This window comes from Humulus lupulus, chromosome 1, assembly GCF_963169125.1.
Source record: "Humulus lupulus chromosome 1, drHumLupu1.1, whole genome shotgun sequence".
Classification (NCBI taxonomy): Eukaryota; Viridiplantae; Streptophyta; class Magnoliopsida; order Rosales; family Cannabaceae; genus Humulus; species Humulus lupulus.
The window spans coordinates 229,405,905-229,430,837 of record NC_084793.1 but is presented as its reverse complement, the minus strand read 5'-3'; the positions used below and the strand labels follow the sequence as shown (position 1 = coordinate 229,430,837).

Below are 24,933 nucleotides of genomic sequence, written 5' to 3'. Positions count from 1 at the left end.
AATGTGAAAAAATTCATATTTACATTTTTTAAATATTACATTTTTAAAATATCACATTTACATATACATAGCTTGGGATATAATTTATTTAATGCACTAGCATTATTTATCTCATTTAAAAGACTTTCTTATTTTTGATCCAAAATTCCAGCAACTATTTATTCATTCAAAATCATAAATTTGGATTAAAAACTATATTTTTCATCATAAAATATACACAAAAATCTGCATGTATGACTTTGGTAAAAACATCATTTATATGTGAAATAAAAATGCATTTTTGTTTACATAAACTCATACATCATTTTGAGACATCACTTGAGCATTTCAAACATTGTTTCACCATTATATTCACAAATTATATAAAAAAAAAAAAAACAGCAAGCATAATTAACATGAAACTCACTTTTAAATTAGTTTGAGAAATACATCCTCGATCAGAGGCGCGCGTTTCCCTGTTTTCTCTCTTCCATGGCGAAGAAGAAGAGAGTGGTTCGAAAGCCTGCTTCCCACTCGCCGGATCATGGTTCTGTACTTGATACGCATGACGGAGAAGATGTAGGAAATGGTGCTGATTCCTCAACTGGTCTGAATCTCATTGCAGGAGTGGTGAATTCAGGAGAAAACAATCCGACTACTTGTCGACATGAGCATCAGCCTGGTTTGATGGATGATCCGATCATCCAAAGCAATTCGAATTGGGCTGAAGAGATGGAGACGATGCCGGAATCTGAGATCGGCAAGGGTTGTTACCATGAATCAGCGAAATCACATTGGCAATCCTTTTCTAAGGAAAACATGTTTGGTCGTGATCCAATGCTCTCCTATTCTAAGCCTCTGATCAAGAATGGGATGAGGATTGCTCAAGTGGATCCAGAAGAGGTGCTTATGCAGACTGCTAGCTGGAGTTCGGCTGTTATCTGCATGGTTTTGGGAGCAAATCCTCCTATGGCAGTTTTTGAGGGTTTCATCAAGCGAATTTGGGGACATCTTGGGATCGCTCAAGTGGCTAGAATGACAATGGGGTTGATTATGGTTAGATTCAATGATGATGCTACAAGAAATCAGGTCTTAGAGTCAGGGGTTCTTCATTTTGATCGAAAGCCTGTTATTATCAGGCCTTGGACTGCAGACTTGAATGCTCTAAAGCTTGTGCAATTTGTGCCCTTATGGATCCGATTACACGACTTGGGTCTACAGTACTGGGGGAACAAGAGCTTAAGTGCCTTAGTTAGCACTATTGGGAAACCAATTATGGTTGATCAACATACTAAGGATCGTACTAGAGTCCAGTTTGCTCGGGTCTTGGTTGAGATGGATATTACGGATTCTCCTCCTCGTATTATCCAATTTCTTAATGAACATGTTCAGTTAGTGGAGCAGGGCATTGATTACGAATGGCTTCCTGTGAAGTGTAAGAGTTGCTCAGGGTATGGGCATATTATGGCTGACTGCCGTAAGGGGGAAATGATTACTAAAGGGAAACTGAAAGTTGCAGAAAAGGTTGAAGCAGCTTCCAATGCTCAGGATCTAAAGACTTCGGTGGAGGTGGCAAGGGTTAATCCTGATGTTCAGCTGGACAATAAAGTTAAGGCACCACCTACTCAGGATAAAGAATGGCTTGTTCCTAAAATAAAAGTTCAAGCAAAGGGGCAAGGAACTCAAGAGTATGCTAAACCAGGTTCGGCTAGACAGGAAGTGAAGACATCTGGGAATGCTTTTAGCATTTTGCAAGATTCAGGAACTAGTTTGAAGAAGGGTTCAGTGCCCACTGTGGCAAAGGAGTTAGGTATCTCTATTACGAATAATGGATAATTGTAATATTGCTAGTTGGAATGTTAGTGGAGTTAATAACAAGAATAAACAGAATTCTGTTTTAGATTTCTGTAGTATGAATAAAATAGGAGTTGGAGCTTTGATTGAAACTAAGTTGAAGGAGAAAAAGGTAACTGAAATGATGATGACTAAATTCAGTGGCTGGGATTACTATAATAGCCCAGTTATTGAGGGCCGGTTGCTTATTATTTGGAGGAAGAAATTTGTCAGAGTGATTGTCATCTCTGAATCCACTCAGTTTGTGCATTGCTTTGTTAAAATGACAGGTCAGGATGGTGCTTTTTGTGCTACATTTGTGTATGGGTTAAACACCATTGATGCGAGGAAAAGTTTATGGGAGGACCTTTTGAAGCTTAAATTTCCTGTTAAGCCCTGGATTCTGCTTGGAGACTTCAATGCAGTGTTCAATTGTGATGACAGAGTTGGTGGGGTTCCTATTGCTATGAAGGACTTGAATGATTCTAATTTGTGGCTAGCTCAGCCTCAGGTGGAAGCTCTCAAAAGGACTGGCTCATTTTTCACTTGGTCTAACAACCAAGAAGGAGCTAATAGAATATATTCGCGAATAGACCATGCGTTGGTTAATGAGGATTGGCATGACACTTTCCCTCATTCTTTTGCTCGTTTTGCTTGGGAGACCTCATCTGATCACTGTTCTTGTGTCATTGCTGCTTCTATATCAGAGAAGATTGGGTTCATACCTTTTCGTTATTTTAATTTCTGGGCTGATCATCAAGATTTCAAAGGGACTGTTTTGGCCAGCTGGGAGAAACCTTTGGCTGTTAAGGGTTTGAAAGGTCTTTATTATAAACTCATGAGATTAAAGCATTCTCTCAAGAAGTTTAATAAGACAGCTATTGGTGATGTGGGGAAAGCTTTTACTGATGCCAGGAATAAATACACTGAAGCTAGATTTCAGGCTCAAATGCATCCGAGTGTTATAGAGTACCAGAATTTAGAGAAGTCTGCAGCTGAGAACTTAAGCAGGTTTGAAAAGATGTACTTCAACTTTTTGAGACAACGTAGTAAGATTAATTGGCTTCAACAAGGGGATGAGAACTCTGCCTTTTTTCATGCCTATCTGAAGAAAAGAAAGGTGGAGAACAGGATTGCTACTTTTGTTAATGACCAGGGGAGGATAAACGATAAGTTTTCTGAAGTAGTAGATCACTTTTTATCTCATTTTCGTGGGTATATGGGGAGCAGAAGTACCACTACTATGAAACTTAACTGTGAGTGTATAGAAAAGGGTGCTAAGCTTAGCTTGGAGCAACAACTTGCTGTGCTGAAACCGTTCTCTAGCAAGGAAATAAAACGTGTTCTGTTCAGTATTCCGGATGATAAGTCCCCAGGGCCAGATGGATATGGTTCGGGGTTTTTCAAAACCATGTGGCCTGTTTTGGGAGCTGACTTTTGCAGTGCCATAATGGATTTCTTCAACTCAGGGATTATGCCTGCTGAATTTCATGCCACGATGATATCGTTGATCCCTAAGAAGGATAGCCCCTCTAGAGCTATTGATTATCGCCCCATTGCTTGTTGTTCTACAGTTTATAAATGCATTGCCAAGTTAATGTGTTTGAGGCTTGCGGAAGTACTGCCTTCATTGGTCAACCAAAACCAAGGAGCTTTCATTAAGGGTAGGTCTTTAGATCATAATGTGATGATATTGCAAGATCTTCTGAAAAACTATCAAAGAAAGCTTGTTTCTCCGAGATGCACTATAAAAATTGGCATAAGCAAAGCTTATGATACAATCAGCTGGGAATTCCTTGAAGCTTTGCTTACAGCTTTCAACTTTCCTAGTAAGTTTGTTCAGAGGGTGATGATCTGTGTTCGGTCTACTACCTATTCTCTGTCTATGAATGGGAGGGTGCAAGGTAGCTTCAAAGGTGAGAAAGGGTTGCGGCAAGGTGACCCTTTATCCCCGTTACTCTTTGTTCTTATCATGGAGTACCTGACTAGAAGACTTCAGCTAGCAACGAATCACTCTTTATTCAGATTTCATCCTATGTGTAAGAGTCTAAATCTCATCAATCTCTGCTTTGCAGATGATTTAATTCTTTTTAGCAAAGGTACTAGACAATCTCTGTTAGTTATAAAGGAAATTTTGGACGAGTTCACCAACACTTCAGGGCTATCTGTCAGTAAAGATAAATCGCAAATCTTCTTTGGTGGTGTTCAGGCATCTGAAAGGAGTAGTATACTTGCTGACTTTCAACTCACAGAAGGAGATTTCCCTTTAAAATATTTGGGAGTGCCTCTTAGGCCTACTAGATGGAGAGCTGAAGATTGTGGCATTATAATCAAGAAAATACATCAAAGGTTGCATTCTTGGGCTAGTCAGCATTTATCTTTTGCTGGAAGGATCCAATTAATTCACTCTGTGTTATTTGGCCTTCGCAACTACTGGATGAGCATCTTTGTGCTTCCTCACAGTGTGACTAAGGAAGTTGAGAAATTGTGTAGGGGATTTTTATGGGGCACTAATGGAACTAGGAGCAAAATTCATGTTGCCTCCTGGGATAAGGTTTGTCTTCCGAAGTCTTATGGGGGACTTAGCTTCAAGAATGGGGTTAATTGGAATCGAGCTATACTTGCGAAATTCATCTGGGCCATTTCTGATAAAAATGACCTGCTGTGGGTCAAGTGGATCAACTCCATCTACCTTAAAGGGGCTCCTTTCTGGTCGTATGAACTTAAACCAGACACTAGCTGGTACTGGCGCAAGCTCTGCTACTTGAGACGCTGGTTCCCTAAAGCAGATGTTGAAGCTGCTGGCTGTTTTGGAAAATTCAAAGTTGCTGCTCTCTATAACAGTTTAATTCCTCAACCTCAGGTGTGTCCCTACTATAAAGCTGTTTGGCACTCATTGAATGTTCCTAAGCACCGATTCATGCTGTGGAAAATAGTGAATTCCCAGCTTCTTACCAGGGACAATTTGGTTCGTTTTCATCTTGATTTGATCACTTTGGATTGCCCTGTCTGTGGTATCAGCCCAGAATCTCATGATCATCTGTTCTACAGATGCAGTTTATCTTCTCAAATTGTTGACCAGATTTTTTTTTGGTTAGGAGTGGCTGCTTGGCCTAAAGATTTCAGAGGTTGGGTTAACTGGCTGAGCATGAGGATGACCGGTTTGGTGCACTGCATCAGGGTCACTGTCCTGGCAGCTGTCAACTACTATATTTGGCTTAATAGGAATCAATGCCTGTTTGAGGGTTGTTCTAGGTCGAGTTTACATATTGTAAATGATATTAAAACTGTAGTGAAGTATAGATTACATACTGTTATACATAGGAACCATAGTAGACTTGAGAGAAATTTGGTGATGAGATTGATTTTGTAATCAGTTAGTCTGGTTTCTTGAGCTCCTTTATAGGAGTTTGGAGTTTGTAGGTTGGATTTGTTCAGTTGATTAATGAAGTCTTCATTCTTCTTGATCAAAAAAAAAAAAACTCACTTTTAAATCATGCTTAAACAATTACTCAAACCAAAACCTTCATGTATCATCAAATCATCATATATAAGAGACTTAAGACAAATTCTCAATTTAACCAAATAACCTAACATATTTCTAATAACTGTATGCATGTTGAAAAATGATCAACATGCATCAACAACCCCTATAGGTCGAAACTCTCTTGATCAACATCTCATATTTCTTTTTTGCATTTTACAAGAACATGAAAGGAAACAACACAAACCCTAAAACATACCCCTAGGTTGAATCACACATAGGGTTCAACAAAAAAATATATCACAAATTTTTCATGCTTTTTAAGAAACTAAAACATTAGATCTATAACAAGAGCATACAACAAGATCTTGACTTCTAAGGCATACCCTAGCCGAAAACACACATGCCCAAAGCAAAACCAACCTTCCAAGTCATGCAAACAAGAATCCTTAGCATGTTTCTATGAATAGCAAAATAAATGGAATCATGAAGAACATTCTAAATGCATAGAAATAAACCATAGTCAAATCCCCGATATATCAAACCCATATACAAGATTAACAATAACCACCATAGAAATAGCAAAAGGCTAGGATCCTCCATTACCACCTTGATAGTGGTCAAAGACACAAGAATTGATCAATCCTATAGCACCTCAAGACCTAGGTTAAATCAACAGAACCCAAAGAGACAATCTATTGCTTAGAACTTAAAATGAGGAGAATAGATGAAAAGAAAGTATGAACATTAGAACACATACCCTAGGCTCTCGAAATCCCATCTTCCTCTTCTCCTCCTTCCTCTTCTTTCTTCCTTTCTTTCTCTCTCTATCTAACGCACCCTCTCTCTCTCCTTCTCCTCTAGGTTGGCGGTTCCCAAGAGCACAATGGCTCTCTTCATTCCTTCCTTTCCTTTTTATCTAACCCTAGAGACACTAATCTAACCTAGTGGGAATGGGTAAGTTTCCTCTTTTTTCTTTATTTTTTCTTAAATAAAAGAATTAATAGAATAAATGAAAAGATGTTAACCATGTTCTTACCCATTTTAGCTAAAATCATCCAATTACATTTATTTAAATTTAAAATAAATAGGAAAAAGAAATCTCTCCTTTCCCACGCCACTCTCTCTAATTTTCCTTTTCTTTTTATTTTTTTAATTCTTATAATTAAATAAATAAATCAAATAAAAGGAAATAATGTATAGGAAAAAAACTATTGCATGCTCACCATGCAACCATGCACATGCACACACCCAAGTGCTAAGGTGCATCACTACCTACAATCTACCTTGGTGCATTCAACCAAAACACATTTTCTTACTAATTAAATTAATAAACAAATAAAACAACTAACAATTAAATTCACATAATTTCTACCAAACAATTCAAACAATTTAAAATAATTTCTAACACTTAACAATCATTAATAAAACAAAGCACAAAATTAATAAAATAAAATAAAAAATTTGGTGAGCTACAATTTTAGAAAGAAGCCATCAATGATGAGATGGATTCCATTCTTTCCGATTACACTTGGGAATTGGTAGACCTCCCACCGAGGTCTAAACCAATTGGGTGTAAGTGGCTATTTAGGATAAAATACCATATTGATGGCACTATGCAAACCTTTAAAGCTAGATTAGTAGCTGAAGGGTTTAGGAAAGGTGGGTATCTATTATTTCGATACCTATGCCCATATTGCACGAACAACTTCTATAAGAATTTTGTTCGCTTTGGCTTCTATACACAACTTATATGATCATCAAATGGATGTCAAGAAGATGGTGACCTCAATCAGGAGGTCTATATGGAACAAATCGAAGGGTTTGTCCTACCAAAGTATTAACATAAAGTGTGTAGACTTGTAAAATCCTTATATGGATTGAAACAAGCTCCAAAGTAATGGCATGAGAAATTCGATCAAGCCATTATGTCGAATGGGTTTAGAGATAATAATGGAGACAAGTGTTTGTATTCCCAAACTTGTAAGAGATATGTGATCATTGTTTGTCTATAAGTGGATGACATGCTTATCTTAAGTGATAACATGAAAGGGGTAGTAGAAACGAAGAGGTTTCTATCATCAACCTTCAAGATGAAAGATCTTGGAGAAGTTGATACCATACTTGGTATAAAAGTGAAGAAAAATAGTGGGGGTTTTGTTTTGGAGCAAGCTCACTATATTGAGAAAGTATTGAATAAATTTAATGACTAATACTCCATTCGAGCATAGTGTTAAACTAGAAAAGAATGAAGGAAGAGCGGTGGCTCAATTGGATTACGCAAGTGCTATAGGGAGTCTTATGCATGTCGCCCAGTGTACCAGACCTGATATAGCATTTGAGGTAAGTAAACTTAGTAGGTTTACAAGTAATCTAAGTGTGGATCACTGGAAGGCCATTGGGAGAGTCCTAGGTTATCTTAAGAAACCAAAGAACTAAGCCTTCACTACTCTGAATTTTCTTCAATCATAGAAGGGTATACAGATGCAAGTTGGATATCCAATCTAGGGGACAATTTGTCCACCACTGATTGGGTATTTACACTTAGTGTGTTAGGATTAATGTCTTAAAAGCATGTAGACATTTTATTAAATTTAAATAAAAGGATGATTTTATTATATTTGAATGTTATGATTATTGTTTGAATTAAATATATAATAATATCAAGAAAATTTTGTATTCATTCATGAGAATATGATCTTGTATTAGTATGAGAGAATTAAGATAATAGCCAGTAACATGTTAAAGTATGGAATCTTTAATGAATGGTTACTAGTACGGTTTGTTAAGCATACCAGATGCGAGTAATCTAGATTCGGGATTACTGATATGAATAGACATCTTAGTAAAGGTGTTGTATATTATAGAGATTATATATGACATGATCGATGAGAATTAATTATATTTATAAACTTGTCGTTTGACATAAAGATTTAATTCTTATCATAATAGATGATCATTTATAGATCAGTCTAAATCCTGAGTATTCATGAACTCCTGTTTATGTTTATTGGATCTTTTGATTCACTCGTTAAGGTCTCTTAGTATAATGAGGCTAATGACTTTTGTTTTGGAGATTCAATATCATGGATGGCTGGGAACATGAATTACAATAATGGAATCCATACTTTCCTAACGGATCGAATATTGGTTCCCTTAAGGATTAATTCTAGAACTGAATAGTTATTGATCTCATGTAACGACCCAAAATTACTAATAAGGCTTAAGGGCCTTGATTAGTGTGTCGGGAGGGCACAATTGGAAGTTATGTGAGTTAATGGTGAAAATGCATGGTTATGTGATATGCATGATCCTATGATTATATGGATATGTGGAGCGCATGTTTATGAGTGTTAGATAAGCATGCGGGCCCTGTTTAGTCTGTAAGGGCATAAGTGTAATTTTGGCCCGTTAGGGCATACGTGTGATTATTTGTGGTAACTGTTGCGACCACATTATTATGTGGATATATATTTGCAACCTTCGGCACAAGGCGATCCTAGAGCAAGTAGCGGGAAAGTCACAATGGGACCCGGTTCATGACTCGGGGCGAGTCAAGGGGTATTTTGGGTATCAGTCGGTTATTTGGGTTATCGGGTTATGGAAATAAATAATTGGAGATGTATTTGAGGTTAGGAAGCCTAGGTGGGAATACCGGGGAAATTTACCATTTTTCCCTCGAGGAAGTTTTTGGTACCCCGAGCCTAGGGATTTACTTAAGTAATTAAGGATAGATAAAACAAAATTAAGAAAACAGTAGAAGATACCCAAACCGACCCTTCTCCTCTCTCTCTCCTTCTCTCTCATGGGGAAACCACAGGAACAAGAGGAAAACTTGGCTGGAAACTCAGAGATTTGAGTGGGAAGCTTTGGGGATTAGCTCAGTTGTAGAGTCCTAGAATGTTTACGTAGCTAGATAATATTAGTAGTAGTAGTAGTAGTAATAGCTAGTAGTAGTTATAGTATGTTTATTACTGTGGATTTTGGTTCAAGCCGAGACTTAGTTGAACACTCGTAGCAACACTTATAGATTTTACAAGTTTAACCTATAGTTTAAGAATATTAATTATAACATAAGGTTTGATTAATATAGTTGATTGTAAAGATGTTATTTATTATACCATATAAGGTTTAAATAGAATTAATAAGATCATGACACTTGTCGTGTACAAGTTTATTTAAGGATTTACTTATAGTTTAAGTAAAAGAAAGTTCAAGAAAACTCTAGAATCTTCCAAGACCAATAAGAGCATGACATTTGTCACAACCTTGTTTATTTGAGGATTTAAGTGGATAATTCAAAAATAGAGGTTTCTAGAAGCTCTAGACCCTTCCAGAACCTGCTGGAATCTCGTTTTACTCAGTCAACCCTGTTTTATCATTTCAAATTAAGCTAATAATGTGCAATTACGTGTTTAATATATTCACGAATGCCGCTATATCGTAGCCTAGGAGCCGATATATCGCCACACGGGGAATACGAAAAACACGTGAACTTCGTACAAACGCATCGACGAACCCTCGGGATATAAGCCTAGGCGATATATCGCCTACAATGAACGATATATCGGCTCTAGGGCTATGTTTTCAAATGATTTTGAAACCGAGCTCAATTCAACACTCAACCTCTTGATAAGCCTCTGAACATTTTGACCGAGTCTTAAGCCTCTATTGAATGAATATTCAAATATTTTTCAATTAATATTCATTATTTTTATTCAAGCTAAAAGAAGATCTTTCCACACCTTGAACTCTATAAATAGGACCTAGTACCCAGCCATTTCTCTCATTCTTCAAGCTGTGTTCAGAGCCTTCAAGCTGCTAGGATTACTATAGAGTGTTAAACACTTGGGTTGGGGTATAAGCTTTATAAACACTTGGGAAGTAAGATAATAGTGTGTTTTTCAATATCAAGGTGTAGTTCGGTTCTAGTACATCCAAAGGTATTCCTAATCTTAAGTTCATTTATGTATATTTCATTAGTTTCTCTTAGTTTTCTTCACTCAAATCCTAACTCATTATTTTCATTCATGGTTAGGTATTTAAGTTCTTTGAAGTTAAGGTTTCTTTTCGGTAAGTTTCATTTTGGTGGTTTAGTTCATTTCTTTATCATCATTTTCTTTTAGAAATACTCACCTTCTTATTATTGGTTTTAGGAGTGTTCCAAATCCCGTCCTTGTTCTCAAATCCCAGTATTGGTAAGGAAAATAGGATAGAATTTATATGTTTATATGATATGTTATGTTACCTTATGTTACATTATGTATAGTATGTTTATAAACCTTGGGCATGTGACTTGTATAGCTAAGAAGCCCCAATAAATTGTGGGCATATGACTTGCTTAGCTAGCAAGCCCCACCAATCTATTGGGCATATACTTGTTTAGTTTACAAGCCCCAAGTAGTATAATGGCCATTGTAGTAGTATATGAAATATGTTTATAGTATATATTTATGATATAGTTTATGTGTATGTTTTATATTTTTAGTAGATTTTCCTTGCTGGCATTAGGCTCATTCTTTTATTTTTATGTATGCAGGAAAATAGTTATGGCGGCGGAAGGATTCTTGGCAGCTTAGGGTTGTGTATTGAGGAAGAATGGATTCGGGGGACTGCGTGAACGATTCGAGGACGAAGTTATTTTCAGTCTTTTGAATTATGTTTCTATGTATTTTCCACACTTGGTTTTGTAAACAATTTTAATTAAGTTACAGTTATGTTTTATTTTTCAAACAATGGGATCCCATACCCCGAATTTATGAATTCCAACATTTTAGTTTTTAATAAAGTTATGAATGTTTCGTATGTATGTTTTCTTAAAGTGCCTATGTATAGTAGTTTTAATGGTCAAAAGTCTTAGCATTAGTTGGGTCATTACAGTTGGTATTAGAGAAATGGTCCATTCGCATGAAGTTCTCCTTGATACACACGCTTAAGCTCCGAATCTAACTGCCAAGTAAGTGTTTATGTTATAGTTATTATGTTTGTATGTATAGCTAACGTTTTAGTCTTTATGTTTTTAGTTAAGAATGAACTAAGCATTAATTTATGAGGATATCCGACCCATTAAGGCCTTAAAAAGGATTAGAGAACCAACAAACATCATAGGAGCTCTAGAAAGAATCACTCGAAGACTACTCTTATTCCACAGGGAGATGGGTCACCTCCAAGAAACTAAGAAATCATGATGAGAGCTACGGAGCAATATGTTTTAGTAATTAGACTTTTTAGAGATTATCCTACCGTAATTGCAGCCTTAGAAGACATATGGGAGACGATAGATGATGAAGATGAATTACCGGTAGCTATGAGATATTACTTTCTCATACTTAGGTTCACCTTTAAGATGGAGTTCCAATTTACAAATGAGCAAAAACATAGAATTTTTACGAATCTTCCTCGAGGGCATTTTGAGGCTCAAGATAATGATGACTATGAAGAAATAAACGATGATATGTTAGATGAAGAATCAGATGTAGAAGATCTCGAATTCTAGAATAGATTAGTTTCTTTATTTATTTGCTTTCTTTTATGATTGTACATAGTGAAAAAAAATTTCCAAATAAATATCAATGTTATTTTGATGACATGTATGAGTTTGATTTTCTTTTGCAATCATAATAAATAATAAATTTAATAAATAATGACTACGTTCGGTGAGGGTGGATACAAATCAATGGACCGGGTTCCATATTGAGAGTTAGGGGGCCATAGTAGTGGGAACAATTTTACTGATCCTAGCCCTCCCTTAATATGGTTAACTTTGGAACAACGATGAGTTTCGAGCCTGAGAATTAAGTCATATAGGATGATTAGAAACAGACTTAGAAAATAATAAAGATGACTTATTTTTCTAAGTATAGAAACCCACCCTAATGATAAAGAAGGCATATATAATTTTCATAAGAAATCATAATTAATAGGTCCGAGTTATGTTTGTTTAGATTAAGTTTTTGCCTTAGAGCCTATTAGGGTAAAGTTCTAAAATGTTTTTTCTTAACTGTTAGAACTCTGCTAAGATGTCGCTCAGAAGGTCCGCTCGCACCAATGCTAATGTCTCCAACGTTGCTCCTGAGAGCAATGAATCCCCTCCGGTTCATAGAAGGGCAGTGCGTGCTACTACCAACCAAAATGTGCCGCCGCTGCCGGTTGACAACTCTACAGAAATTGCCAGACTACAATAGCAAGTTGAGGAATTACTGCAGCAACAACGACAATAGGCTCAACCTCAGACTCAACCTCCGCCTCTGCCGCAACCACAGCCACAGCAAATGGCTTCATCACCCCAACAAGTTGGTCCATATGGGGGATGGCCAATGGCAAACTATGCGCCATACCTAGCTCAGCACATGGAGCCAATTTATGAGCGGTTTCGTAAGCAACATGATTTGAACTTTGAAAGGACAATAGACCCCTTCGAGGCGGAAGAATGGCTCAGAAATGTGGAGCCAATCCTGACGCACATGAATCTCGGCAACGCGGACCGCATATCCTGCGTTTCATCTTTGCTCAAGAAAGATGCTAGATTATGGTGGGATTTAGTTCAGCAGACTCACGATGTTGCCACCATGACTTGGGCTACATTTGTGGAGTTGTTCCATAAAAAGTACTACAATTCGGCAGTCATCGATTCAAGAGTCGAGGAGTTCGCTGGTCTGAAGCAATGGAGTTTATCAGTGGCAGAATATCCTTGACAGTTCGACCGATTAGCCAAGTTTGCACCAGAAATGGTTCCAACTGACTTTCCGAGGGTGACCAAGTTTGTTAGAGGACTTTGACCGAAGATTGAACTAGGGGTTAAGTTAGCCAACCTAGGAAATACTACCTATGCCGATGTTCTAGAAACGGCAATAGAAGTAGAAAGGTTACAGGCGAATGTTAGTAAAGAGGAGGCTAGTAAGCCTGAGCCTAAATAGCCAAGTCAACCTCATAATGGTCTCAACAACCACAACAACAACAGCAATCAGTCCAATAACAATAACAGCTAGAAAAGAAGGCATCCTGACAATAAGCAGTCCAACAGCGATTAAAGGGCAAAGACGAACAATGGAAGTAATAGGTCGGGTTATGTAGAATACCCGCAATGTGCTAAGTGCCAAAAGAAACATCCAGGTGAATGTCGTGCGAACACCAAGGGATGCTTCAATTGTGGTTAGGAAGGATATCGCAAGAGAGAATGTCCCCAGCTCAAGTCAGAAGGGAAAAAGGAAGACAAGATGGTTCCTGCCAGGGTATTTTCCTTAACCCAAGGAGAAGCTGATGCTAGCAATAAAGTGGTCACAGGTCAGGTTTCTATCCTCAATAATATATGTTCTGTATTATTTTATTCAAGAGCCACTCATTCGTATATCCCGTTAGGGTATTTGCATGGACTGGTTAGCAAGGCATGGTGCAACCATCGACTGCAGACGCAAGAAAGTGATGTTCGAGACTCCTGACGGCCAGAGAATGTGCTTTTTAGGACAAGTTTCAGAACTATGCACACCGCTTATATCATCTCTCAAAGCCCAGCGGATGATAGAAAAAGGATGTCAAGCATACTTAGCCAGTGTCACAGATGTGGTAAAGGAAACACCACTTAAGGTTGGAGATGTCCGCATTGTGAATGAATTCCCATAAGTATTTCCCAACGACTTGCCAGGATTGCCGCCGACTCGGGAAATTGACTTCATAATCGAATTAGTACCGGGAACCGAGCCTATTTCCAAGGCACCATACCGAACGACACCTACCGAACTCAAGGAGTTAAAGACGCAGCTACAAGAACTCCTAGACTTGGGTTTCATTAGACCAAGCCATTCGCCATGGGGAGCACCAGTCCTATTTGCGAAGAAAAAGGACGGAAGCATGACGATGTGCATAGATTACCGCGAGCTGAATAAGGTAACGATTAAGAATAAGTACCCACTGCCCCGGATTGACGACTTGATTTATCAACTCCGAGGAGCGACCGTGTTCTCAAAGATCGATTTACGATCTGGGTATCATCAGCTCAAGGTACGAGAAAAGGATATTCCTAAGACAACCTTTAGAACTCGTTATGGGAATTACGAGTTTTTAGTTATCTCTTTCGGTCTTACCAACGCTCCAGCCGTATTTATGGATTTAATGAATAGGGTCTTTAAAGACAACTTGGATAAATTCGTCGTAGTGTTCATCGACGATATCTTGGTGTACTGAAAGGACGCAAATGAGCATGAGGAGCATTTAAGGTTGGTTTTGTTGTGACTAAAGGAGCATCAACTCTACGCCAAGTTTAAGAAGTGCAAATTTTGGCTTTCGCAAGTCGCATTCCTCGGGCACATTGTATCCAAGAACAGAGTTGCAGTAGACCCATCTAAGGTAGAGGCTGTAAAGGATTGGCCAAGACCAAAGAACGCATCAGAGGTAAGAAGCTTTCTGGGATTAGCAGGTTATTATCGGAGGTTTGTAGAAGGATTTTCTAAATAGCCACTCCGCTCACCAATCTGACCCGGAAACAGCAAAGGTTCAACTGGACTGATAAGTGTGAAGAGAGCTTCCAGTTGCTTAAAGATAAGTTGTGCTCAGCACCAGTACTCTGTGTACCGACACCCAACGACAAGTTTGTAGTCTACTGCGATGCATTGAAGCAAGGGTTGCATTGCGTGCTAATGCAGAATGACAAGGCGATAGCCTATGCCTCAAGGCAGCTGAAGGAGTACGAGCAACGCTATCCAACTCATGATATTGAGTTGGCAGTGGTGGTTTTCGCGTTGAAAATCTGGCGCCATTATCTTTACGGAGAACGGTGTGAGATTTATATGGACCACAAAAGCTTAAAGTACTTCTTCACTCAGAAGGAACTCAACATGAGGCAGCGCAGGTGGTTAGAACTAGTGAAGGACTATGACTGTGAAATCCTATACCACCCGGGAAAGGCAAACGTAGTTGCGGATGCACTAAGTAGGAAGAGTTATGGAAGTCTAGCAGCACTAGCCAGAATAGAAAAGCCTCTACAGTAGGAGCTGATCAGTGCCGGAATAGAATTAGTCATCGGTAAGCTGGCTAACTTGTCTATCCAGTCAAGTCTGTTAGAAGATATACGGATCGGGCAAGGGCATGATGACACATTAGTAGCACAAATGGATGCAGTTAGAGAAGGGAAGGCCACAGATTTCTCAATATCAGGTCAAGGGTTATTGAGATATAAGGATCGGGTATGAGTGCCAAATGATCAAAGGATTAATATGACGATCTTAGAAGAAGCGCACAGTACCCCATACTCAGTTCACCCAGGGTCGACCAAGATGACTCACGACATCAAGGCAATATATTGGTGGCCAGGAATGAAAAAGGATATAGCGGAATTTGTGCTAAGTGTTTAGTATGCCAGCAAGTGAAAGTAGAACATCAGCAGCCTGCAGGCTTATTGCAACCACTTAGCATACCAGAATGGAAATGGGACGATATAGCCATGGATTTCGTGACGGGTTTGCCACGAACAAGTAAGTAGCATGATTCAGCCTAGGTAGTAATAGATAGACTAACCAAGTCAGCTCATTTCCTGCCAGTTAAGACTTCATACACAGCGGATCGATACGCAGACATTTATGTCCAAGAAATAGTACAGTTGCATGGAATCCCTAAAACAATAGTATTCGATAGAGGATCGGTGTTTACATCGAGATTTTGGGGAAGCTTACAGCAAGCCATGGGTACTAAGTTAAGTCTTAGTACAGCATTTCATCCTTAGACAGACGATCAGTCCGAGTGTACCATACAGATTTTAGAAGATATGTTACATGCTTGTGTACTTGATTTCGGAGGATCATGGAATAAGTACTTACCGCTGATCGAATTCTCCTACAACAATAGCTACCAGTCAACAATCGGGATGGCGTCTTATGAGTTACTTTATGGAAGAAGGTGCCGATCACTGCTACATTGGGATGAGGTAGGAGAAAGGGAGCTTCTTGGTCTCAAGGCTGTTAGAAAAGCTCAAGAAGCAGTAGCGCTGATTAGAAAGCGTATGCTCGCTGCTCAAAGTCGTCTATGCGAATGCCAAACGGCATGATGTGGAATTCAAAGTTGGAGATCAAGTCTTCCTAAGGATATCTCCTATGAAAGGGGTAAAGCGATTTGGGAAGAAATGCAAGCTTAGTCCCCAGTTTATAGGTCCTTTTGAGATATTGGACAAAGTGGGAGCAGTTGCATATAGATTAGCCCTACCGCCAGCTCTAGCAGATAGCCACAATGTGTTCCACATCTCAATGCTATGGAAGTATGTGTCAGACCCCTCTCACGTCCTCAAGTACAATACAATAGCACTCCAGAAAGACTTGAGTTACGAGGAACGACCGGTTAGCAACCTAGATAGAGGGATGAAGCAGTTACGGTTCAAAAGTATTCTGATAGTCAAAGTCTTATGGAGTAATAGTTCTGAACGGGAGGCAACGTGGGAGTTGGAGGAGGACATGCAAGCTCAGTATCCAGATTTTTTTGGTAAGTAAATTTTGGGGACGAAATTCTTTGTAGCGGGGGAGAATTGTAGAGTCCCGGAATGTTTACTTAACTAGATAATAGCAGTAGTAGTAGTAATAGCTAGTAGTAGATATAGTATGTTTATTACTGTGGATTTTGGTTCAAGCCGGGACTTAGTTGAACACTCGTAGCAACACTTATAGATTTTACAAGTTTAACCTATAGTTTAAGAATATTAATTATAACATAAGGTTTGATTAATATAGTTGATTGTAAAGATGTTATTTATTATACCATATAAGGTTTAAATAGAATTAATAAGATCATGACACTTGTCGTGTGCAAGTTTATTTAAGGATTTACTTATAGTTTAAGTAAAAGAAAGTTCAAGAAAACTCTAGAATCTTCCAAGACCAATAAGAGCATGACATTTGTCACAACCTTGTTTATTTGAGGATTTAAGTGGATAATTCAAAAATAGAGGTTTCTAGAAGCTCTAGACCCTTCCAGAACCTGCTGGAATCTCGTTTTACTCAGTCAACCCTGTTTTATCATTTCAAATTAAGCTGATAATGTGCAATTACGTGTTTAATATATTCACGAATATCGATATATCGCAGCCTAGGAGCCGATATATCGCCACACGAGGAATACGAAAAACACATGAACTTCGTACAAACGCATCGACGATCCCTTGGGATATAAGCCTAGGCGATATATCGCCTACAATGAACGATATATCGGCTCTAGGGCTATGTTTTCAAATGATTTTGAAACCGAGCTCAATTCAACACTCAACCTCTTGATAAGCCTCTGAACGTTTTGACCGAGTCTTAAGCCTCTATCGAACGAATATTCAAATATTTTTTAATTAATATTCATTATTTTTATTCAAGCTAAAAGAAGATCTTTCCACACCTTGAACTCTACAAATAGGACCTAGTACCCAGCCATTTCTCTCATTCTTCAAGCTGTGTTCAGAGCCTTCAAGCTGCTAGGATTACTATAGAGTGTTAAACACTTGGGTTGGGGTATAAGCTTTATAAACACTTGGGAAGTAAGATAATAGTGTGTTTTTCAATATCAAGGTGTAGTTCGGTTCTAGTACATCCAAAGTTATTCCTAATCTTAAGTTCATTTATGTATATTTCGTTAGTTTCTCTTAGTTTTCTTCACTCAAATCCTAACTCATTATTTTCATTCATGGTTAGGTATTTAAGTTCTTTGAAGTTAAGGTTTCTTTTCGGTAAGTTTCATTTTGGTGGTTTAGTTCATTTCTTTATCATCATTTTCTTTTAGAAATACTCACCTTCTTATTTTTGGTTTTAGGAGTGTTCCAAATCCCGTCCTTGTTCTCAAATCCCAGTATTGGTAAGGAAAATAGGATAGAATTTATATGTTTATATGATATGTTATGATATCTTATGTTATGTTACCTTATGTTACATTATGTATAGTATGCTTCTAAACCTTGGGCATGTGACTTGTATAGCTAAGAAGCCCCAATAAATTTGGGGCATATGACTTGCTTAGCTAGCAAGCCCCACCAATCTATTGGGCATATACTTGTTTAGTTTACAAGCCCCAAGTAGTATAATGGCCATTGTAGTAGTATATGAAATATGTTTATAGTATATATTTATGATATAGTTTATGTGTATGTTTTATATTTTTAGTAGATTTTCCTTGCTGGCATTAGGCTCATTCTTTTATTTTTATGTATGCAGGAAAATAGTTATGGCGGCGGAAGGATTCTTGGCAGCTTGGGGTTTTTTTATTGAGGAAGAATGGATTCGGGGGACTGCGTGGACGATTCAAGGACGAAGTTATTTTCAGTCTTTTTAATTATGTTTCTATGTATTTTCTGCACTTGGTTTTGTAAACAATTTTAATTAAGTTACAGTTATGTTTTATTTTTTAAACAATGGGATCCCATACCCCGAATTTATGAATTCCAACATTTTAGTTTTTAATAAAGTTATTAATGTTTCGTATGTATGTTTTCTTAAAGTGTCTATGTATAGTAGTTTTAATGTTCCAAAGTCTTAGCATTAGTTGGCTCATTACATCAGTTTAGCTAAGGAATTCAACAGGATTTGAGGTAAGGCTTGAATTACAATTTTGGTCATTTGATTATGTACATTTGGGCTGAGTTCTAAGTATTTTGGGTTCTTGATTTTGATGATTAAATTGGGGCTAAGGCTTGGGAATTAACTCAGTAACTTGTTGGTGGTCTTGCTCTTCAGTAAAGGTAAGCCTTTAGTAATGGATTAGCATCTTAATTTCTGGGAATTACTACATGTTCTAAGGAGTTTTTGAGTTTATGGGTTTCAAGATTAAAGTGTTATATTGGTGAGTTTTCAAGTTAGGTTTTTGCTGGGTAATGTTGCTGACATGTTAGAATTTTTGTGATAATTGAATTGTATCATTAGGATGGTATCGGATGGATTTGAGTGAGGTTTGAGTGTTAAAAATGGTGGATTTTCATGGTTCAAAGGGGTCAGGCCGTGGCTCAATTCTTGGTGTGCCGCGGCCCTTGGAAGCAGATGGGAGCTGAGGATGAAGGGCGGGACGCGGCATGGAGAAGGTTGGGCCGCGTCCTGTGTCTGTTTCTGGGCGAGGCTAAGCCTCTAGTCAGTGGCAAGCCGCGGCATAGGAAGCTTGGGCCGCGGATCTTAAGGGTATTTTTGGTCTTTTGGATGTTTAAGTTGCAAGGACCTCACCTAGGGTGCTCGGGATCGATTCCACTACTGTGCTTGGTGGAATTGGATGTCCCGAAGGCTTGAACTTGACCCGAAAATCCTTATTCATTTATTATTGATGTAATCCTTTATCATGGTTGTGGCTAGGTGTACGCTTGGGCTCGGGGCAAGATCGTGCTCGGGGATTTTCTTTCTTAATTAAAGCACTTGGAATTAAAGGTAAGAAAACTGCACCCGTTTGGATAGGATGGGACTAAGTGTTCCCTATATTTGTATGCACTGTTATATGATTGTGATAAACCATGTGAAGACGTTGGGACTAAGAACTCCCTATAACTGTATGAATGTCATGGGTGGTATTATGCCATGGGGACATGTGATAAACGGCCTAACCGTGCCGGAATCAATACTTGCGCACAGAGCGCGGCTCAACAACTGGTAGCTGAGGACAGCTTAATAATCACTAAGCTCGGTTTAAGCAGGCCGGAGTAAGTGGGGAGAACACTAGGCTTGGCCTAAGCGAGCCAAAGACAGTGGATTAAATAGAGGGTGCGGCCTAAGGGCGTCGACCCTAGTTGTTGCTTGACATGTGTACTGGTTTTAATTTGATGTATATGGTATGATGAATATCTGGAAACTAGATCATTGATGATTGACTATTGTCCTTGATTTAGTGAATGTTATGGCTTGCTAGATAATTGATTAATGTCTTGTAAATCATTTGGTTATGCTCTGTGAACTATTTGGTTATCGATATTGATTGTGTTATGATGTTATAGTTTTCTTGTTGGGCCTCGGCTCACGGGTGCTACGTGGTGCAGGTAAAGGCAAGGGTAAAACGAATTGACCATGGGTTGGAGAGCTCTGGGGGTGAGGTGTATATTGTCAGCTGTTCGGCCGCCACGGTCGAGGGATTGTACAGGGACGGAAACCTAAAATGTGTATTTTGCCAACAGAGTGGCTTGATTATTTATAATATTTGGAAGTTCTGTAATTATGCCATTTAAACCCTGATTTGGGATCCCGTGTACCAAACATTTATTTTAATGAAAATTATTCGTTTATAACCAAAATCTTTCAAACCTAACCTGTTTATATCATTAGATTCACATTTTTATTTAAATGACTTGTCACACTATTTCAAACACACAGTGTAACGGTCTTGGTTATCCAGGGCGTTACAGCTCAAATCTATAATTTGATTATAGATTAATTATTCGCTAGTGAATTAATGGTACTTAAGGATCAAGAGGTAATTATAAGGGTAAAATGGTATTTTTTACCAGCTCTAATTAATGAACTAATAAATGGAGGAAAGGCTTACATTTATTGATTATATCAATGGAGTACAAGAGAAAACTCTGTAAATATGATTCTATAAATACCTATAGTGCAATTCCATATTTATAGTGAAGTAATCGTGGAATTAATAAATAATATTATTAGATTAAAGAGTTTAATTAATATTCTAGTTTATTGGAGCTTCGTATTATAGGTCCACGGTCCCCAGATCACCTCTGTCCTACACTGTCAAGGATAAGGATGTCAAAAGAAAGATTTATAGAGAGAATGACTTAATTGCAAAAGAATTAGTTTTTCAGGGCAAGGAAATAAGTATGTGATAGTTATGGATAATTGATTAATTATGAATTAATTAATTATTTATTTAACTATATAGTTTTATATTGAAAAACTGTAGGTTAAAATTAATATTATCTTGTATGGATTAATATATAGAGAGAGAATAATAAATATCTTATTTGGAATATGATATTTATTTATTTAATTTAAAATTGATATTTTAAGATAAAGTTAATTTTGAATTAACTGATATTTATATTGGGATAAATATATTATCTTAAAAGTTGATTAAACAAACAAATGAGAAAAATTAGGGAAACCCTAATTGATGTGGGCGACACACTCACTGTACAGTGAGTGTGTGGCGCAACACACAGGGATTCCCCATTCCTGGGATTTGAATTTTGAATTTCAAATAATTTTTTTAATCAGTTATGTAATTATTCTTCTTAAATATGATTTAAATAAATAATTAAATATAAATATCAGATCATTTTTAATTTTAATTTTAATTTTAATTTTAATAAAGTAAAGATTAATTAATTAGATTATTTATCTTTATAAATCTGATAGTACGATACTTTCATATAAGGGTTTGATTAAGGAATTTTTAAGCGATTAAAAAGTAGACTCTCTTTCTCTAACAAAAGCAATAGTTTTCCAAAAGCCTGAAAATTATTCAATACCTCTTCTCTCAGTCAAACCTCTCTAGATCTCATGTGTTGAGTACATCTAGAGAGTCACATAAATCAACTTTTTGAATCCTACGTGCCCATACACGCCCTTTTGTATTTGGGGATTTTGTCTGGAAGATCAAGGTGTGAGTTTTCAGAACACTGGATAGGAAGATCGTTGATTTTATACAAAAAGATTCAAGGACACTTGATAGGCTACAAGAGGTAATCTCTGATCTGTTTTGTATGTGATTTTATATTTATATATGTATATGATTCTGGCTGGTATTAATAATTATTAAAAAAATGTCCATATATTCTGATGCGTACCTCTGATTTGATCATTTAATACCAACATGGTGGTGGTGCAATTTCTTGGGGTTCCAAGAAACAAACTTGTATATCTCACTCAACTACGAAAGCAGAGTTCATAGCTCTAGCTGCTACCGACAAAGAGGCCGAATGGTTAAGGGATCTTTTGATGTAGATACCCCTAATCAAAGAGAATGTATCCACTATATCAATACATTGTGATAGCCAGGCTACATTGGCTAGAGCATACATCGGAGTGTATAATGGGAAGTCTAGACACATTAGTCTAAGACATGGATATGTAAGAGAATTGATTCAAAGAGGAGTCACCTCAATATCCTATGTGAAAATAAGTGAAAACTTGGCGGATCCTTTCTCTAAGCCACTAACGAGAGATTTAGTGGCTAACTCATCTCGAGGGATGGGACTTAAACTCCCTAAAGAGATTCACGACTGATGGTAGCCTATCTTAATACTAGTTATTTAACTAGTGTTAGGTTCAATAGGAAATAACAATTCAATCAAGTGAATATTAGTTGTACTCAAAATAGTCCCATCTAAGATATGAGTACTTGTGAGTTACGAATTTAAGGGTTAAAACCGAGAGGTTTTTTAATAGAACTCAGTCTTGAGAAGACAAGTATTTTATGGGAACAAAATAATGTAAGAGTTCTACCTATATGGACCTAGGGCTGGTGCCGCCTCTCATGAGAATTGGGAGTATTCTCAAGAATGTCCATGAATGGAAAGTGCACATGGCCATTAACGGTGCAAAACAAGACAAAGAGGTCTCAAGTGAGCATAGCAAAGGTGTGTGTTATCACCAGTTTATTATTATGGAAAGTTGGTTCAATGCCTAGTGCAACCAATTTTCAACAAACCTTGTGATAATTACACTATAGTAAAGTTCAAGTTGAAGAACACTTTACTTTATCCACCGATGCAATGGTTTCTATAAGAGAGAGTTATTATTTAATCAAGTGGGGGAAATGTTATATTTTAAATATAATGTTGATTGATTAAATAAGTGTTACAATAGTGAACTATTTAATCTAGTGGGGGAATGTTATATTATTTATATAATATGATATTTAGATTAAATAAATGTGACAATGTGTGTCACATAATGTAACATATAAAATGAGAGTTACATTTTTTGGATAATAGGAATATTCAAATATGTAACATATTTGGAGTTACAAATTTAGTTGCAAGTTTGTAACCCCCAAATATTACCCAATAAGTGTAGATTTGGTGTTACACATTTTGCTTTGAATTTGTCAAAGCCATAAGTGATATGGTTGTTGAAGACATGTTCTTAACTACCATAAGGTGTTTGGAGGTTACAAAGTCATGTGGGAAGAGTATAGAGTCGTTTGGAAAATAGCACAAAACTAATGTGCTAAAATTGGGCTGTGACCGCGACCACATGTGTTCCTGGCCACAACCTAGGGAACAGAGACTCACGGCCGAAGCCAGGAATAGCTCTGGCTGCGGCTAGTGAGGCTGACAGCCCAAAACCAATTTTCCTTTTCCACTTTGAACTGTTCTAACAACTCATGTAACTCCCAAAACTTTTTTTTAATTCCATAAACATCCAATTAAACATTGGTAAATGTAGCATCTCAGAATTTTACTTAGCTAGATAGTAGTAGCTTGTGCTGTAGTATTTTAGTTTTCGTGGATATTGATTCAAGCTGGGATTTAGTTGGAAACTCATAGAGATAGTTATGGATTTTATAAGTTTAGCCTATAGTTTAAAAATATTAATTTTAACATAAGGTTTGATTAATATAGCTGGTCCTAGAAATGATATTTATTATAACCTAAGGTTTAGATAGAATAATTAAGAATGTGACACTTGTCACATGAATGAGTATTAAGGATTTAAGGATTTTAGATGAATAAATTGATTAAGGATAAACCTAGGAAGTCTAGAACCTTCCCTCAGCTGTTAAGATTAGGTTTTACTCAATCAAAGTGGTTTAAACAAATTCAAGTGTGCTGAAAGTGTGAAAAAACGTGTTTGATATATCTGCGTATGCCGATATATCGCAGCTATAGGGGTCGATATATCGCCTATGGGAGATACGGAAAATACGTTGACTTTGCACGAATGAACCACTGTGGCTTGGGATATAGGGGCAGGCGATATATCGGCTCCCTTTGGCATTTTTGAAAAAATCGTGGAATCCAAGTTAGAAACAACCCTCAACAACCTGGACTTGCTCTTGAACGTGGGCATCTATTGAACAGAAAATTCAAATTTTATTCAATTATTTATTCATTTTTAAAGGAGTTAGTTTCACTCCTTGAACTCTATAAATAGGACCTTTCACTTAGCCATTTGCTTCATCATTCAAGCATTCTTCAAAGCCTCCAAGCTGCTAAGTTCATTCTAGAGAGAAACACTAGGGTTTTGGGGTTAAAGGCTTTCCAATCTAAGCTTTTCTAAACACTTGGGAAGTAAGATAGAGTGATATTTCAGTATTGAGGTGTAGATCGAAGTTCTAATCTATCCAATGTATTCTTTATCCTCAGGTTTAGTTCATTATAGTTCCTCTTATTCTTTCATTTTCTTCAAAATCCTAACTTGTTATAATGGCTTTTGGTTAGGTGTTTGAGTTTCTTGAAACTAAAGGTTTTTGGTAAGTTCTTATCTTGATGGTTTAGATCTTCTCTTCATCTTCATTTCTTTAGAAAACTTATGGATCCTACTATTTGGTTTTAGGAGTTTTCAATCCTATTCTTGTCTCAAATATCCAAGTTTTTGGTAAGGAAAATAGGTTAGATTTTATGTGTTGTGATTATGTTTATATGTTATTTGTTTGTATGTATATATGTATATGTTTATGTTGTAGTCGCTTGGGAAATATAGTTGCTTAGATAGCAAATAAGCAAATCCCAAGATTTTTTATCATTATCG

The 24,933-nt window shown here is 37.2% G+C and overlaps 1 protein-coding gene across 1 annotated transcript; it reads left to right on the top strand.

The window, feature by feature from the left end:
• The first annotated feature begins 471 nt into the window (after window positions 1–471).
• On the top strand, window positions 472–12,480 carry LOC133830518 (uncharacterized). Its single transcript, XM_062260511.1, has 3 exons — window positions 472–1,789; window positions 1,905–5,164; window positions 12,304–12,480. The coding sequence occupies exons 1-3, from the start codon at window positions 472–474 to the stop codon at window positions 12,478–12,480; spliced, it is 4,755 nt and encodes a 1,584-aa protein (XP_062116495.1).
• The last annotated feature ends 12,453 nt before the right edge of the window (window positions 12,481–24,933 follow it).